Source organism: Capricornis sumatraensis, chromosome 8 (assembly GCF_032405125.1).
Source record: "Capricornis sumatraensis isolate serow.1 chromosome 8, serow.2, whole genome shotgun sequence".
Classification (NCBI taxonomy): Eukaryota; Metazoa; Chordata; class Mammalia; order Artiodactyla; family Bovidae; genus Capricornis; species Capricornis sumatraensis.
In genome coordinates, this window is record NC_091076.1 from 68,348,289 (window position 1) to 68,365,520 (window position 17,232).

The 17,232-nt window shown below is 40.5% G+C and overlaps 1 protein-coding gene across 4 annotated transcripts in view; it reads right to left on the minus strand.

Moving 5' to 3' along the window:
* Positions 1-12,943: 12,943 nt before the first annotated feature.
* Positions 12,944-17,232, minus strand: part of RHOT1 (ras homolog family member T1) — a 62,304-nt gene continuing 58,015 nt past the window's right edge. For all 4 annotated transcript variants that reach the window (XM_068978681.1, XM_068978679.1, XM_068978680.1 and 1 more), the window contains one exon: positions 12,944-13,919. In XM_068978681.1, the coding sequence (XP_068834782.1) occupies positions 13,802-13,919 (118 nt within the window). In that variant the 3' untranslated portion in view covers positions 12,944-13,801. The remainder of the gene's footprint in view (positions 13,920-17,232) is intronic.

The following is a 17,232-nucleotide window of genomic DNA, read 5'->3' on the forward strand; positions in this document are numbered from 1 at the left end:
AGGAAGCTCTAAAAGCAGGTAGCTCCACTGGCACAGAGACGTCAGCCAGGAGACCCTCTGGCAAGCTCCCTTGCCCACTCCCACCTTTCCTGGCCTTGGGAGCTCCACAGTCCTGGCCACGTGAGAGGGGCTTTTCCTGGCAGATGGCATGCCTCTCTTAATTCTTTTTCACTGATTGCTGGGCAGGCAGAGCTTCTTTATTTTGGTTTTAAAGGTCATTTCTCATAAATAATAACTCTCACTCCCCAAATGTGAGTCCTAAAACATGGTAGAATCTTGAGTGCAATGTTAAGATGATACAACTGCACCAGGCTTAAAACCTGGTCCATGTTGCAGCTGCCATTGACCCTTAACAGGTAACCACAGCTTTCCAGTTGTTTGAGATGAACACCTATTCTGTTTCAAGTACACTATTTTTAAATATTGATTTATTTGGCTGTATCGGGTCTTAGCTGTGGCATGAGAGCTCAGTTGCCCTGCAGCATGTGGGATCTTAGTTCCCCAACCAGGAATCGAACCCACGTCCCCTGTATTGGAAGGTGGATTCTTAACTACTGGATCACCAGGGACGTCTCAAGTGCATTATCACAGAGGGTAATTTTCAACTCAGCTGCTACCTTGGTATTTTTTAATAGAACTGTGTGTCAAAAATGCTTTACATTCTTTCAAAGAGATGATTGCTGGTCTCCAGCCCCAGAAGTAGGAAGACACACAGGAACTTGAATTCCTTCAGCCCAAGTGAAACTAACTAAATACTTCTTATGTGTGAACTGTTCAAGGTCCACATTGAACATGGCCTCCATAAAGCTGCTTGGGAGCTCTTCAACTTGAGAAAATTCTCCCTTTGCTTGAATCCCCATTGCACTCAATTTTATCTCTTACAGTTATTATTTTTCTATGTGTAAATGCAGACATTTACATATTAACTCTTGGAAGATAAACATTTATCTCACCATATCTTATCTTTAGTTTTCACAATACCCAGGCCAGCACTTTATACACAGAAGCCTCCAGATATACATTTCCGAATGAATGAATGCCCAAACAGTATGGAATCCCTCCTGACAGTGCAGCAGCAGGAGGGAGATCACTGAGGTCATGCTAAGGACAGCTGCCCAGATGGCTTGAAGGGAAGCCCATGCTCAACTTTGAAGCCTTTGACCACTGGATCTGAATTACCTGAATCTCTGCTGTTCAGTATCTGATTTTGCTGAAGCCCCTCCCCACAGTGTCTCAGCTGTCAGAGCCACCTCAGCAGAAAATATTTGGCTTTCCCTTTAGTTTGATTTCCTTACTCAGTCCAATAAGCTGCACTGACTTCAACAGAGTTTTAAGGCAAGGAGCCTGCAATTCATTTGTTTGTCTGCTCATTCAAACAAAATATTTATTAAAATACTTAGCACAACTGTGCCAAGTATTGTTAGAGGCTCTGAGTGTACAAGTGGTGATTAAAACATCTTGGCATCAATCTTGGTGATGAGCTTTTGGATCTGACTCCAAAAGCAAAGGCAAAATTAACAAGTGGAACTATATCAAACTAAAAAGCTTCTGCACAGTAGAGGAAATCATCAATAAGATGAAAAGGCAACCTACTGAATGGGAGAAAATATTTGCAAGTCACATATTGGATAAGGAATTAATAACCAAAATACATAAAAAGCTCGTGAAGCTCAACTGCAAAACAACAACTGGAAAAGGATTAAAAATGGGCAGAAGATCTGCACAGACACTTTTCCAAAGACATACAGGTGGCCAACAGGTACCTGGGAAGATGCTCAACATCACTAATCATGAGGGAAATGAAAATAAAAACCACAACGTGCTATTACTTCACACCTGTTAGAATATAAAAAACACAAGAAATAAACGTTGGCAAGGATATGGCAAAAAGAGAATCCTTGTGCACTGTTGGTGGAAATATAAACTGGTGCAGCCACTACAGAAAACAGTAAGGAGGGTCCCCAAAAAATTAAAAATAGAATTACCTACAATCCAGCAATTCAGCTTCTGGATATCTATCTGAAGAAAACAAAAGCACTAACTTGAAAAGAATATGAACCCCCATGTTCAGTACATCGTTACAATAGTCAAGATATGGAAACAATCTAAGTGTCCATCAATGGATGAATGGATAAAGACGATGTGGTATATTTATACACACAACGGAATATTATTCAGCAATAAAAAAGAATGGACTCTTGCCATTTGCGACAAACATGGACAGACCTTGAGGGAATTATGCTAAGCAAAAATAAGTCAAGAGAAAGACAAATATCATACAATTTTACTTATACATGGAATCTAAAAATCCACCACCCCCAAGCTCACAGACAGAAAACAGATTGGTAGCTGCCAGAGGTGTGGGATTGGGGGTTGAGGGTAGGTGAAATGAGTGAAGGGGGTCAAAAGGTATAAACATCCAGTTATAAAATAAATAAGTCATAGGGATGTAAGGTCCAGCATAGTGACTATAGTTAGTAATACTGTGTTGCATAATTGAAAGCTGCTAAGTAAATAGATCTTAAAAGTCCTCATTACAAGAAAAAAAATTTGTCACTATGTATAAGATGGATGTTAACTAGACTTATTGTAATGATCATTTCACAATATATACAGGTATCGAATCATGTTGTGCACCTGAAACTAATATAACGTCAGTTATATCTCAATTTTTAAACAGACAGACATGGCCCTACACTCAAAAAGTTTATATGCAAGCACGGGAGGATACTCAACAAATGAAGGAATACACATGAAGGAAAAAAAAGGATGAAACACAGATGGTGAGATGCTAAGAATCTGGGGTGATGTTTCTGTGATTTTTTTTTTTTTTTTTTTAAGATTAGATGTTCTGGAAAGGTTCCTCTCTGGGGAGGTTTCACCTGAGATGTGAATGACAAGAATGAGGCAGCTTGGCAAAAATCAGAGAGAAGAGCATTCCAGGCAGAGAACAGTCAGTGCCCAGGCTCTGACGCAGGCACACAGTAGGTCGAGAAACACAAGGTAAGGCCAGGAACCAGGCCAGGAGCACCTCAGGTAGACTTTATAACGGCAAGGAGTCTAGGTTTTATTAAAGTGTGATGAGGAGACCCTGAAAGATAGTCACGGCAACATGAGAGAACAGAATTTAAAAGGGAAAGAATGGGAGTGGGAAACCAACATTTAACTTGCATTTAGTCCAAGTGGGAAGTCACAGAGGCCCAGACTCAGGTGGTCGCGGTGGAACTGGAGATAAAGGGATAGTTACACAGTTTGGAAGCAGAGCATGGGACTTGCTGATGGATTGCAGAGGTGGGGCGAGCAGAAGATAACTTCCAGAGCCTTGCCCTGAGAAACAGTGTAGATGGCCGTGCACTCTGGTAAAACGGGAAAACTGGGAAGGGGGTGGTTAGTGTTGGATATCTAGGGCTCTATCTAAGGAGAAATCCAGGAGGAAATAATAGGCACGAAACAAAATAGAAGTGTGGATTTCTGGAATGAGGTCAAGGCTGGTAAAACTGACTTGGGAGTTACCAGAGGACTGGATTTAAAGCCACGGTGCTGCTAGCAGCAATAAGCCATACCTACTTCCAGGATCTTGGTTTCTAATAAAATAATAAAAGGACCAGTGTTTCCTATAGAAATAGTTGTGTCAGGACTAGGACAGGGAGAGTACAGGAAGATGCCTGGGAAGTCCCTAAGTACAAAAGCTGCCTGGAACCTCTCTTGTGAAGCCAGAAAGTCAGGAGGGCTCAGAAAATAATGGGCACATGCTGAAATGGCACATGAACCAAGATGAAGGCACTGCCGTTGGCCAAACCTGAGATAAGAACAACAAGCAGCACTGAGCAACAAAGTAAGTGACAGCAGTGGATTACGATCCAAAGAACAAAGTAAATACACACTAGCCCATAAGTCACTGAAGAAAAATGTATGGCGGGAAAGGCACTGTTTTCCCTTACATGACAATTCCCATTAGTAAATGTAGAAGAAATGACAGAAGTGAAAAATTTGGCAAGTATCACAGTAGTAACCGTTCTGGGCAAAATCGGTAATAGTCAAAATCACAATGAAGGCACCACTTTACACTCACTAGAAGGGTTACAACAACAACAAAAAATAGATAATAACAAGTGTCTCAGCAAGGATGTGGAGAAACGAGAACCCTCATACGCTGCTGGTAAATGTAAACTGGTGTAGCCACTTTGGAAAACAGTTTGGCAGTTCCTCAAAGACAGAGTTACCAAATGGTCCAGCAATTCCACTCCCAGGTATATACCCAAGAGAAATCAAAGCGTATGTCCACACAAAAACTTGTATGCAGATCTTCATAGAAGCATCATTCATACTAGTCAAAAACTAGAAACAACAAGAATGACCATCAACCGATGAATAAACAAAATGTGGTACTTGCATATCTTGTTTTATTGCACTTTACAGACCACTGTGGTTTTTACTGTTTGTTTTTTTTAACAAATTGAAGATCTGTGACAACCCTGTGTTGAGAAACTCAATTGGTGCCAGTTTTCCCAAAACCATTTGCTTTACTACATGTTTGCGTGCCACATTTTGGTAATTTTTGCAGCATTTCAAACTTCATTATTATCATATTGTTATAGTGATCTGTGATTAGTGATCTTTGATGTTACTATTTAAACTGTTTTAGAGCACAATGAACCACATCCCTGTAAGAGAGCAAATGTAACTGAAAAATGTTGAGTGTGTTCCACCTGTTCCACTGAGCAGCTGCTCCTGTCTCTCCCTCTTCAGGCCTCGCTACTCCCCAAGACACAACTATAGTGAAATAAGGCCAATTAATAACCCTACCTTGACCTCTAAGTGTTCAAGTGAAAGGAAGAGTTGCACGTCTCTCACTTTAAATCAAAAGCTAGACATGATTAAACGTAACAGGGAAGGCATGTCAAAAGCCGAGAGAGGTTGAAAGCTAGGCCTTTCTCGCCAGTTAGCCAAGCTGTGAGCACAGAGAAGTTCTTGAAGGAAATGAAAAGTGCTACTCCAGGGAACACATGAGTGGTAAGAAAGCAAAACAGTCTTATTGCTGTTGTGGGGGAAGTTTAAGTGGTCTGGGTAGAAGATCAAACCAGCCAAACATTTCCTTAAGCCAAAGCCCAATCCACAGCAAGGCCTTTACTCTCTTCAATTCTATGAAGGCTAAGACAGGTGCTGCTGCTGCTGCTGCTAAGTCGCTTCAGTCATGTCCAACTCTGTGCAACCCCATAGAAGGCAGCCCACAAGGCTCCCCCGTCCCTGGGATTCTCCAGGCAAGAAAACTGGAGTGGCTTGCCATTTCCTTCTCCAATGCATGAAAGTGAAAAGTGAAAGTGAAGTCGCTCAGTCGTGTCTGACTCTTCGCGATCCCATGGACTACAGCCTACCAGGCTCCTCCATCCATGGGATCTTCCAGGCAAGAGTACTGGAGTGGGGTGTCATTGCCTTCTCCGAAGAGAGGTGAGGAAGCTACAAAAAAAAATTGGAAGCCAGCAGAGGTTGGCTGAGGCTCATGAGGTTTAAGGAAAGAAGTCATCTCTGTAACATAAAGGTAAAAGATGAAGCAGCAAGTGCTGAGGTAGAAGCTGGGCAGAAGATCTAGCTCAGATATTTAATGAAGGTGGCTACACTGAACAACAGGTGTTTAATGTCAGCTAAACAGTATTTTGGAAGATGCCATCTAGGACTTTCCTAGTAGAGAGTAGTCAATACCTGGCTTCAAAGCATCAAAAGGGCAAGCTAACTCTTACTAGGGCCTAATGCAGCTGGTGACTCAGAATGAGACTCATGTTTTCACGCCTGCTAATGCAACATCCACTCTGCAGCCCATGGATCAAAGAGTAATTTCAGCTTTCAAGGCTTAATACTTAAGAAATCCATTTTGTAAGGCGATAGCTGCCATTGAGAATGATTCATCTGATGGATCTGGGCAAATAAATTGAAAATTTTCTGGAAAGAATTCAACATTCTAAGAACATTCATGATAAATGGGGAAGGGTCAAAATATCAACATTAAAAGAAATTCAGAAGAAGTTTATCCCAACTCACGGGTGACTTTGAAGGTTCAAGACTTCAGTGGAGAGTGTAACTGCAGACGTGGTGGAAACAGCAAGAGAATTAGAATTAGAAGTGGAGCCTGAATATGTGCCTGAATTGCTGCAATCCCAGGATTTAACTTTCACGGGTGAGAAGGTGCCTCTCAGGGATGAGCAAACAAAGTGGTTTCTTGAGACGACGCTACAAAGACTGTTGATGTGACGACAAAGGATTTAGAATATTACATAAACTTGGTTGATAAAGTAGTGACAGGGTTTAAGAGAATTGACTCCAATTTTGAAAGAAGTCCTCCAGTGGGTAAAGTGCTGTTAAACAGTATCCCGTGTTATCAAGAAATTACTTGTGAAAGGAAGAGTCAATTGATGTGGCAAACTCCACTGTTATCTTGTTAAGAAATTGCCACAGCCACCGCAACCTTCAGCTAACCACCACCCTGCTCAGTCTGCCGCCTTCAGCACTGAGGCAAGAAGGCTCAGAGGGTGGTGAGCATTTCTTCAGTGATAAAGTATTTTTAAATTAAGGTATGCACATGGTTCTTCTAAGACATAAAGCTATTCCACATTTAATAAACTACAATATAATATAAACAGAACTTTCTACATGCACTGGGAAAACAAAAAGTTCAAGTAACTCACTTTACTGCAACATTTGCTCTATTTGGGGGTTTGATACCAAACTTGCAATGTTGCTGGGGCATACTGCATAGCCATACAATGAAGTATGATTCCGCTTCCTCTCCAGAGAAAAGAATGCAGCACGGATACATGCTGCAATGTGGATGAACCTTGTGAACATGCTAAAGAGAAAGAAGCTGGACTTCCCTGAGGGCGCAATGGATAAGAATCTGCCTGCCCATGCAGGGGACCCGGGTTCAATCGCTCGTCCCAGGAAGATCTCATACACTGTGAGGAGCGACGAAGACCGGGCGCCACAACTGCTGAGCCCACATTCTCGAGCCCTCGAGCCACAGCTACTGAGCCTCTGTGCTACAGCTACTGAAGCCCACGTGCTGTTAGCCTGTGCCTGTGGTCTGCAGGAGAAGCCCCAACACCGCAACAAAGAGTAGGCCCCACTTGCCACAACTAGAGAAAAGCCTGATTAAAAAAAAAGCAATGAAGACCTAGCGCAGCCAAAAAAAAAAAGAAAGCCAGGCACAAAAAGACCACATATTGTAGACTCTATTTATATGAAATGCTCAGAATAGGCAAACCCTATTATCATTTTTGCAACTTTTAAGGTTTCAAATTATTTCGAAATAAAAAGTTAAAAAAAAAATAAAATCAGGATTCTTGATGAGATCACCGAGAGACAGCAGAGATAGAAAGGATGAGGAAACTCAGGACAGAACCTTGGGGTATGCTAACACTTTTAAAAGGGTGAACACAGGTTGAACACCAAGAGACTGAGAAAGCAGTCAGCCAGATAGGAAAATCAGCTATTTGCACCACCTGCCAAGACAATAGGGGTGAGGGACGCATTCCTGGCCCCAATACCCCAGACAACTTAATCAAGACATTTGTCAGATACATGTAACAAAAAAATCTGGCTGCCACCCAAGCCTCAGCAGCTCACCCAGATGCAAGGGCTCAGCCCTGCTCAAGTGCGGGGGGTGGGGCAGAGGCTTCCCCCAGGTGCTGTCTGCTGTGGGGACGAAGATCTATTTTCCAGGGGAAGGAAGGTGAAATACCACCAGGGACGGAGCTCAGTGAATGTACACAATGACCCTAATCTTCATTTTAGAGAGACAGGAGAGAGAAGCAGAAAAGTCAAGGGATTTACACGCAGAATGAGGCAGAGTTGGCATTCCAACTCTTAGCTCTTCAGTCCACGCTTTTCTATTCCTCTGCCAGCAGCCTAGTGAACTGTCAGCAGCACTAAAAGATTAGTCTCCAGGGCTGCTAGTCAAGTGTATCCACAAGGGCTGCTGTGACTGAGTAAAGTGGTTTCTCAAGAAAAGGTTGAATAAATCAAGAAAATTAAATTAGACACAAGCAGATTGGCATGTATCCCCCTGGGTACTTTAAGGTTAGGCAGGAGCAGTGGTAAAGAATCTGCCTTCCCATACAGGAGGCACAAGAAACGTGGGTTCCATTCCTAGGTTGGGAAGAGCCCCTGGCATAGGAAATCGCAACCCACTCCAGTATTCTAGACTGGGAAATCCCATGGACAGAGGAGCCTGGCAGGCTATGGTCCATGGGGTCGCAAAGAGTCAGACACGACTTAGCGACTATAAACACCACCACCACCACCACCACCACCACCAGGAAATGAAGACACACACAGTCCCTGCTGCTCTTCTAGACGGTATACAGAACAAGTTGGGATAAAAGACACTGGAATTACAGAAATCCCAGAGGCAGACTGGAGAAGCAGAGATAAAAACAGTTAATGACAAAACTGTTTTCCCTTCAATTAAAGCCCCTGTTCCAAGGTACTTTTCTGTTAATAAATAAAAAGCAAAACAGTAATTGTTTTCAACATTAACAGTTTTAGAACAATTAAACAAAAACCATAAAGACTGCTTTTAGAAGAGTAGTTACATCCTTACCTTCCCTCAATTATCTACACCTGAAATAAACCTATCTGCCAAGCCTGCACTCCTCTAAATAGACATCATCAATTACCTGGTGACAGCTACCAGAAGGGAAGGCAAAATGCCTCCGAGGAACTGAAAAGCGTCCAGAAAATTTGCTTTGCCAACTTTAACCCTTCTTGGTGATAGAAATGTCAAAGTCTTTATTGGTTTTTTGCTTTCTCTATCTCTTATTTTTGTTGTTGGCCTGTCTTTTTAAACTGAACATACAGCATATTTACTAAACATATAAAGTCAGGGCAAGTGTTAAGGCTGGTTCCTCCAGTGGAAGGAGGGCTGAACTGGGAAGTCAGGACATCTGGGTTCCAGCCCTGCCCAGGCTGGAACTAATAGTGTGGCTTTGCGCTTAGTTTATGTAATCAAAGTATAGAGTTGGACAGATGATCTTTGTGGTCTATTTAAGCTCTGAAATTCTGACTTTACAATCTAAAGAAGTAAGAGGCATTATGACACGGTCATGCATAGAAGGGATAGTCCCAGATAACTAGAGGTCAAGCTAAACATTCTTGTGGAACTCTCTCCCCTTCTACATAGGACATAAGGTAACTGGACAAAGGGAAAGCACACACTGATAAAGTACCAAGAGAACAGCTCCAGGTGCACTCAGAGGAGGCCGACCCTCCCCTTACGAGCAAAATGCTGCCCTCGGAGGCTGGTGCCAGCTCATCCAGGGCACCAGGTCCTAATGACCAGTATCTTCAGTAAGAAGGGAACCAATCAAACACTTAAAACATGACTGAAGTCATTTTAAGTTCTTCCTAGTACTGCACCTTTCTGAATTCCAAAACAATCAGATAATTTTTTTTAACCTCCTGTGTGTTTACTACTAGTATCTTCATCAATTACACCAAGGAGTTGGTCAAATCTGGCCCACAGCATGTTTTTCTACAGCCTGTGAGCTAAGAACAGTTTCTACATTTTTAAGTGGTTACAATAATCAAACTAAGAATACTTTCTGACAAATGAAAATTATGAAAAATTCAAATTTCAGGGCCTATAAATAAAGTTTTATTGGAACACAGTCATGCTTGTTTACACAATTTTCTACAGGTGCTTTTTAGCTATGACATAGTTAAGCAGCCGCGAAAGTCTCAAATATTTATTCTCTGACCTTTTAAAGTTTGTGACCCCTAAGTTACACCACATCCTATATACCAATATCATTCGGATAATAAACACTTCCAAGGGTCATTTGATTATAAAAGACCTATATGTGAAGAATGAGTAGGAAATACTGAATGAAGAAAAGTGTTTTCATGGAACTTGGATTTGTCAACATATGAAGATAATACTAGCAGTGCCTCCTTGTGTGCGTGTACCCAAGAGGCAGCTTTCAATCTCTCAGTTTCACTATCTCACTTTCAGAAGCTCTCTATGCTAAAGGAGAAGAGAAAATCTACAGAGCAAACACTATCACTGGAAAATACAGCCGGGAACCAGAATGGCACCATGAACTTAGGAAATGTTTCCAATTGAATCAAAATCTCACTTTCCAATAAGGTGTCCGTACCTTCTGAAACAAAAATAACTGGAACAAAGGGTGTGGCAAGTGTGAGCATGCCACGGGAGGCAAGTGAACACAGTTTTTGAGTGTGGGATGCACTAGAGAGATCTGAAACACATTAGCTGTGATACTCACAGATCAGAGACTTCCACAGAGCTGACAGCCAAACAGGTTAACAGACATTCACTCTCACTGATGGAGCCTTTTGATAAATAGGGTCTAAAAAACAAGAATTACTTGCAAGATTAGAGGTTTTAACAAATGGGTTATTGGGACTGTGAAACTGGGGATCGAGGTTTTTGGTTCAGACTACCAGCATGGTGCATTCTCATATTATTAATAGAAACATTAAATAAATTTATTAGAGTCTTGCCATAGGGTGTTTCTTAAAAAGCATGTAGTCCAGAGTCAGCTTCCTAAGAACACATGGACTCAAAAATGTGAGGATGATGCCAAATAGATAAATGTGCTAATGAAAATCAGGTCATGTACCCATTTTTAAGATGTGCACATATATTTTCAAGACACTTTTCACAGGAAGCTCAGTTTGGTGCCCTGTGATGACCTGGATAGGTGGGATGGGGTGGGAATGGGAGGGAGGTTCAAGAGGGAGGGGGGATATATGTATAGACGTAGCTGATTCACTCCATTTTACAGCAGAAACAAACTGTAAAGCAATTATACTCCAATAAAACAAAATAAGAGCTTCCCAAGTAGCACTAGTGGTAAAGAGCCCACCCATCTGCCAATGCAGGAGACGAAAGAGACACGGGTTTGATCCTTGGGTCGCGAAGATACCCTGGAGAAGGGCATGGCAACCCACTCTAGGGTTCTTGCCTAGAGAACCCCAAGGACAGAAGAGCCTGGTGAGCTACAGTCCATGGGGTCGCAAAGAGTCGAACATGACAGAAGTGACTTAGCATGCAGGCATGCAAAAGAAAAGAAAATAAAGACACTTTTACATGGACATTTACTAGTACAGTTCAGACAGAAGAGGCATCAAAGCTAACACCAGTTGCATTCTGAGGGTCTGTTTAGGAAAGGTTTCCACGCTGTATCGTTTCAGCACTTACCTCTGTTTCCCCTCTGCTAGTCACTATCCAGTTGCCTCCTCTGGTCATTCAGGACCGGCTCAGCAGGACGCCTCCTCTGTGTTGCCTTCCCCTACAGGTGATGGGCTGAACTGCACAGATGCCTACAGCATTCCTATCTCTTCTTTCACAGACCACTTCAGAATGGTGACATGCTCCCCAAACTCCTGACGTCAGGGCCCACTCCCACCAGCACTGGGAGCTCCGGCAGTGTGGGACATGGCCCATTGTTTTGGTCAAATGTGAAAGAGAAGGAACAGATGGATGGCAAGAAGCAACAGCATGGGATGTGCTCATTAAGGCTAAGTGACTACATCACGACAAGGGACTACAAACCTACAAAGTGACGCTCCTTCACAGGACCCCCTCAAAAATTCATTAAAACGCTGTAGCAAACAGTTTCAGAACTGTTCTTTTAAAAGAGAATACCATTGGTACAAAGTGGAAGGTTTCCTTTCAACCCTCAAATTCCTATAGTGATCATCTGAGTATACTGTAAAAGCCAGAAGAAGCCTTTTGCTGTATTCATTCACACATTTTCCTACATTAACTAGTCCCTAACATGGATATGAAAGAAGGAAAAAGACCTGCATGAGCCTGGAAGTTAAAGAGGTGAAGGCAGTGTTTCCTCTGCAAACCCATTCCCGCCTGGACTGAGAGGAGAGGGAGGCTGCTGTCAAGAGCAGGGAAAGAAACAGGGCAGCTGCCAGTCTGCCTTCTTGACAATCAGACACTTCAAACAAAAAGATTGAGAGAGAAAAATCGCAACATGTAAACACACTGCTTTTCACCTTTTTGGCAAACTACCTTCTCTCCTCTGTTTCTCACAAACACAACAATCTACAAAGCGTATTCATGTAAAATAACATTTTAGTTGGAACAAGGAAGAACTTGGGAGGAAAGAATTAACTGAACTGGAAGCTGTATAACTGAAATTTATTTGGTAAATAAGGAATTCTCAGGAAATAATGAAAATGAGGTGTCACCAGACTTTTCTTCGCTCAATTCTCCTTTTCCTCAGATTCAGAATGAAAATGTGAGGGAGGGAGATGGGGAAGTGTGCAGATGAGCATGGCACATAATATTTTACAAGCTCATAGCTAGTAAATTATATTGTTACTAGCTGCTCAAGGAATGTGATCTTCGGAGAAAACACTCCTCAGAATGGCAAAGGGGAAAAAAAAATCCAAGTTAAAGGAGAAAATAAACATGTAAATCATAGTAGTAAAACTATATCAGTTAGGTATGTGTAGGGAAAAACAACTGCCCTTTCCTAATAGATTTCCCCACAACTTTAAAATAGATTTCCTCCTAATAAGTCTTCTTTCCCAATAAGTATTATCTTTCTGTATAAAAAATAATTTGCAAGATAAGAAAGACAGAAACCAGAGGAATTTCATTTCATCTGTACAGAAATAATTACTCCCCCCCACCCCACCCCTGTTTTGGCCACACTGTATGGCTTGCGGGATCTTATTTCCCTGACCAGGAATTGAACCCCGGGCCACAGCAGTGAAAGGGCTGAGTCTGAACCACTGGACCACCGGGGAAATTCCCAGAGATACTTACTTTCATGAGACAAAAAACTCAAGAGCACAGTACACAGCAGTTATTTATTTAAATACTTGAAAAGGTCAATGATGGAAAAAATAGGTTTATCATGAGAGTTTATATTCATCAGATTTATTTTACCATTTAAAAAAGTGCTGCTTCTAGGTCATCCTAGCCAGATATAGAACAATTCATGACACATGCAGCTACTGTAATATACTATAATAGACACAGCCATTATAGAACAATTTACACTTTGGGAGGAAACTCAGTAGTAGTAATGGTGACCGTTTATTTAAACTAAAAACATTGATAATATACAAATCTGTTTTCTCTTTTGATTGAAAGGGCTATAAAATTCAACGTACTGACAAAGGAAGCAACATAATTACACGAGTGACACCTCTGCTAAGTGCCTTTAGTTTCCTCCTTCCTTAGAGGAGAGCCTCACGTTCAACCACACAATTTTTAGACTGCACGATGACTTCAAGGCTGGCCTACCATAAAGGACGGGACCGAAAGAAATTCATGTTTTTTAAAAACAGAGAGAAAATGGCAAATTGCGCCTTGTGTACTCAAAGTACCCAAAGATCATTCTGAGTAAATGTGAAATAAATAAGTGATCGATGAGTAAAATACAATCTCAGAGCTGACTTAAATCTAGGAGAGTGAGCCAGCTGAGCACTAACAATACCATGTCGTAACGTCCAGAAACATCGTTTCTGGAACTCAGTCTGGGAGACCGTATCTTGCCTGAATATGTACATTATTTACAAAATATTCCCTTTTGGCCTCTGAAAGTTAGCCGTTTTAGTTTGGCTGTTAAGTGGTTTCTTTCATATGCTAGCCAATACTGCAGTTATAACTATCATTAAAATACTCTTATGCATGAATTACAAATATTAATAAAGTAACTCTACAATGTATAAATATCTCAATATTTCTAGCGGAATTTAAAGCATTCAGAATGTACATAAAAGTATTTGTTTTTGGTAGGGCCAGTATTTTTTTTTTAAATCATCGCTGTTTCAGTAATGCTTTGTACATGGCAAAGCCCAAAACTGCAAAAACAGTAGCACCAAAACTTGCTCGAAGCCAAAACGTGGAGCTCTTGAGGTCAGCTTGTGTCACGTGCCTGTAGTCAAAAAATATAATTAATGTTTAAAACATGATTAGTATGAAAAAAACAGTTATGTGGACAGTCTATTTTTAGGGAAGTATTAGCACACTTGTCAGACTAATTGCATACAGTAATGGTCACCAAAACCATTTGTCAATAAGGCCATATGTACACTGCTTAGAATGTCACTGTCTTAAGACATACTGTAGACATTTGGGAGTAAACAACATCTAAAATGTTAAAATTTCCTTCACAAGAGAAATGGAGAACTTGGACAAATCAACCTGCCACTTTTTAATACCAGCATGGTCCTTCAAAATGAGAGGTTAAGGCTGAAACCACACAATTTTGAGAGTCAATTTCATGGAATCTCCTGTCCCCAGGAACCAAAAGCTATCTTGTAAGCAGTTAAGTGACAAGTGACAATACTTTTCTAACAGCAACGCTTAAAATCAACTTTAGTAACACTGAGTCCCATAAAAATTTACCAAAAAAAAAAAAAAAAAAAAATCCCAAAAAGGAAGGGGGAACATTTACCAGTTTGCATTAATTTGGTTACTGCTGATTAAAGAAAGAAGAAGAAACAAACAAACCAAACTCTGGTATTAGTCAGACAGGCAGTGACAATGGTACCAACCAAAGGACATAATGTAACATGATGGACTGAAAGGTAAATGACACAAAAGAAGCCATATTATGTATGACAAGAACAAGGACAGCCTGTACCACAAACTGAGTTTGTGAGCATGCTCAGTTAATAACACTGCTAAGCACCTTCAAGGGTCTCAAGTATGACAGCTTACCATAGAGAAGATTAAGCTTCAAAGAAAAAGTTGGAACATTTTATTCAAGTGTCACTGAAGGTTTAGTTAAGTGAACATAATTGAGGTGATATAGAAAACTTACAGGATTAAGAGTTTAGAGAAACTGCCTAGGTTATTTTACAACTGAACTAATAAACAGATTTGAAGCAAGAGTCAGACATCATTAACAGGCCAAGACACTGACACAAGCAAAAGAGTTAAGAGCCAAGAATATATAAACTGTACAAAACTACTTTGCCTCAGTAACAGTCAAAAGTGAACAATCAGATTAGTTATCACACAATGCAATCTGTACGTCCCTAAGAAGCAAGGCTGTCGTACAAGCAGAGTGCTCCATGCCTTACCACCACAGAGAAACAACACACAGCACTCCAACTCCTTATCCTCCCCAGTTCCTATTTAAGAAAAGTCACTCCTTACATAATCATCATTTTACAAAGCAAAGTGATAACACAGATTCATGCTACCTTGCAAGTTAGTTCTTCCAACAGGCAATATTTCATTAAAAAGAAAAAAAAAGAGTTAGGGAAGAAAATACTTAGGTTTTTTAGTTTTTTTTTCCAGTTTTTCCAATAGGAAAAACTCCAACATAGCCAACCCCACTGGTTGTGGGAAATGTTACCTGGCTTCAAGAAAAAGTGGACCGTGAGATGACTCCATGAAGATGGAATCTTCTACAGAGCTGACGGCGTGCACCTGGTGAGTAATACTGCCTTCGTCGTCTGCTAACAGCATGGCACCCCACTCAGCTACCCGGGCTCTTAACCTTTTATACACATGCATACAGTTCGCAGTTCACAGCACAGCTCACAAAAGAAGGGGACTGAAAGTAATATCTCTTGATTAAACATCCCACACATAAACTGAGTTGCCATCCTATTATATGATGCATCTCATGATTTCTATATTTAAAATGAATGTATCTGCTAGAATATTGCCAAACTTTGGGGAAAAAAAATCTATCTATATATACTCTTTTAAAACACTCACATACCATGCAGGGAAACCTAAGGCTGTTATATACCTTCTCTATGTATCCCCCAGAGGCTGGTTCTTGGTATATCTGAAAGACTAAGAGAAGCCCTGGGAACTAATACTACAAACAGTACTTGACAATATTCGGTGACTAGAAGTACTTACTCAAAATGAGACTAACAACTATTAGTCATGAAGTTGAGAGATACTTCTAATTTCTGATCACTAAAAACTACAAACATATATCTATAAAAAAAAAAACAAGAGAGTAAAACATCCCAAACTCTGGCTGTCATGGTCCTATGACGAGTGTTTCAGAGTTTACAACTCCAAGTCAGCAGAGATGTAGAGGACGGAAAGTGAGAACACGGACTCAAAGCACGCCAGAGTTCTGCTTTGGCTTTGGTCTCTCTGTGATTTTCATGCATCTTCACGAACAGAAAATATTTTTACACTTTTTTTTTTTACACTTAATTATAAAGTAAGTGTAAACGGGGTTAGGATGTTAGCTATAGTGACATTAAAATCAGTGAAAGTAATTTCTTATAAATATTCTTCAAGTCTGGAATCTGTTAACACAGCTTAGCTCTCCTTGCTGTTGCTGTAGTTGTGTGGCCTTTTTTTCCTACACTGCATGGCATGTGGGGTCTTAGTTTCCCAACCAGGGATCGAACCTGCAACCCCTGCAGTGGAAGCAAGGGAGCCTTAACCACTGAACCAGCCACGGGGGAAGCCTCTCCTTTTGTTGTATTCTGAGAAGTAGTTCCATTCATGAAATAATATATTTTGCCTGACTTTATTGCTTAGCTTTCTTTTGCATTTCCAGATAGTAATTATTACTTTTCCCTAAGCTATAGTATAGCCTTCAATAGGCAAAACAGCGCTTCATATTTATAGATGACAAACAATATAGATACATATTCAATATACAGCTAGTTTAAAACTCAAGGGAACGATTAACTTATAAAGTACATTTCAATGACTCCACTGATGTTACAGTAGTTGTTTAAGATACTTTTAGATATGAAAACTACTTTTTAGACAGAAAGCTACTTAAGAGAATTATTTTATGCTTTTACCATATGCATTTAAAAGCTACATTAACCAGGCTCTATTTATAAGGAAAACACATCTATAATGGATGGCACATTTGCACTGCCTGCCTAACAACACCTGAATAGACAAGAGTGTAATCTTAATTGTACCCCATAAGTGTGAAGAACTGAGCCATGCTTGTCATTTCAGGTCTCAAGCAGAAGCAGAGCAACAGTTTCAAAAAGCTGCTTCCTAATTCATGTCTAAACTCAAGCAAAAAGCAATTCTTCCACAATTCTTTCCAAATGACTCATATAAAATATCTTAGAATAAATTATAATGTCTTACTGTATGTTTTTTCTTAAGTTTTTTTGGCTATTAAAAAAAGTAATATGAGCACATTATATGAGAAAATGAAAGTAGGAAGGAAAAAACCACTTAAAGTCACCTAAGGCAAATAATTAAAATTTGTGGTATTTTCTTTTAGGCTTTTT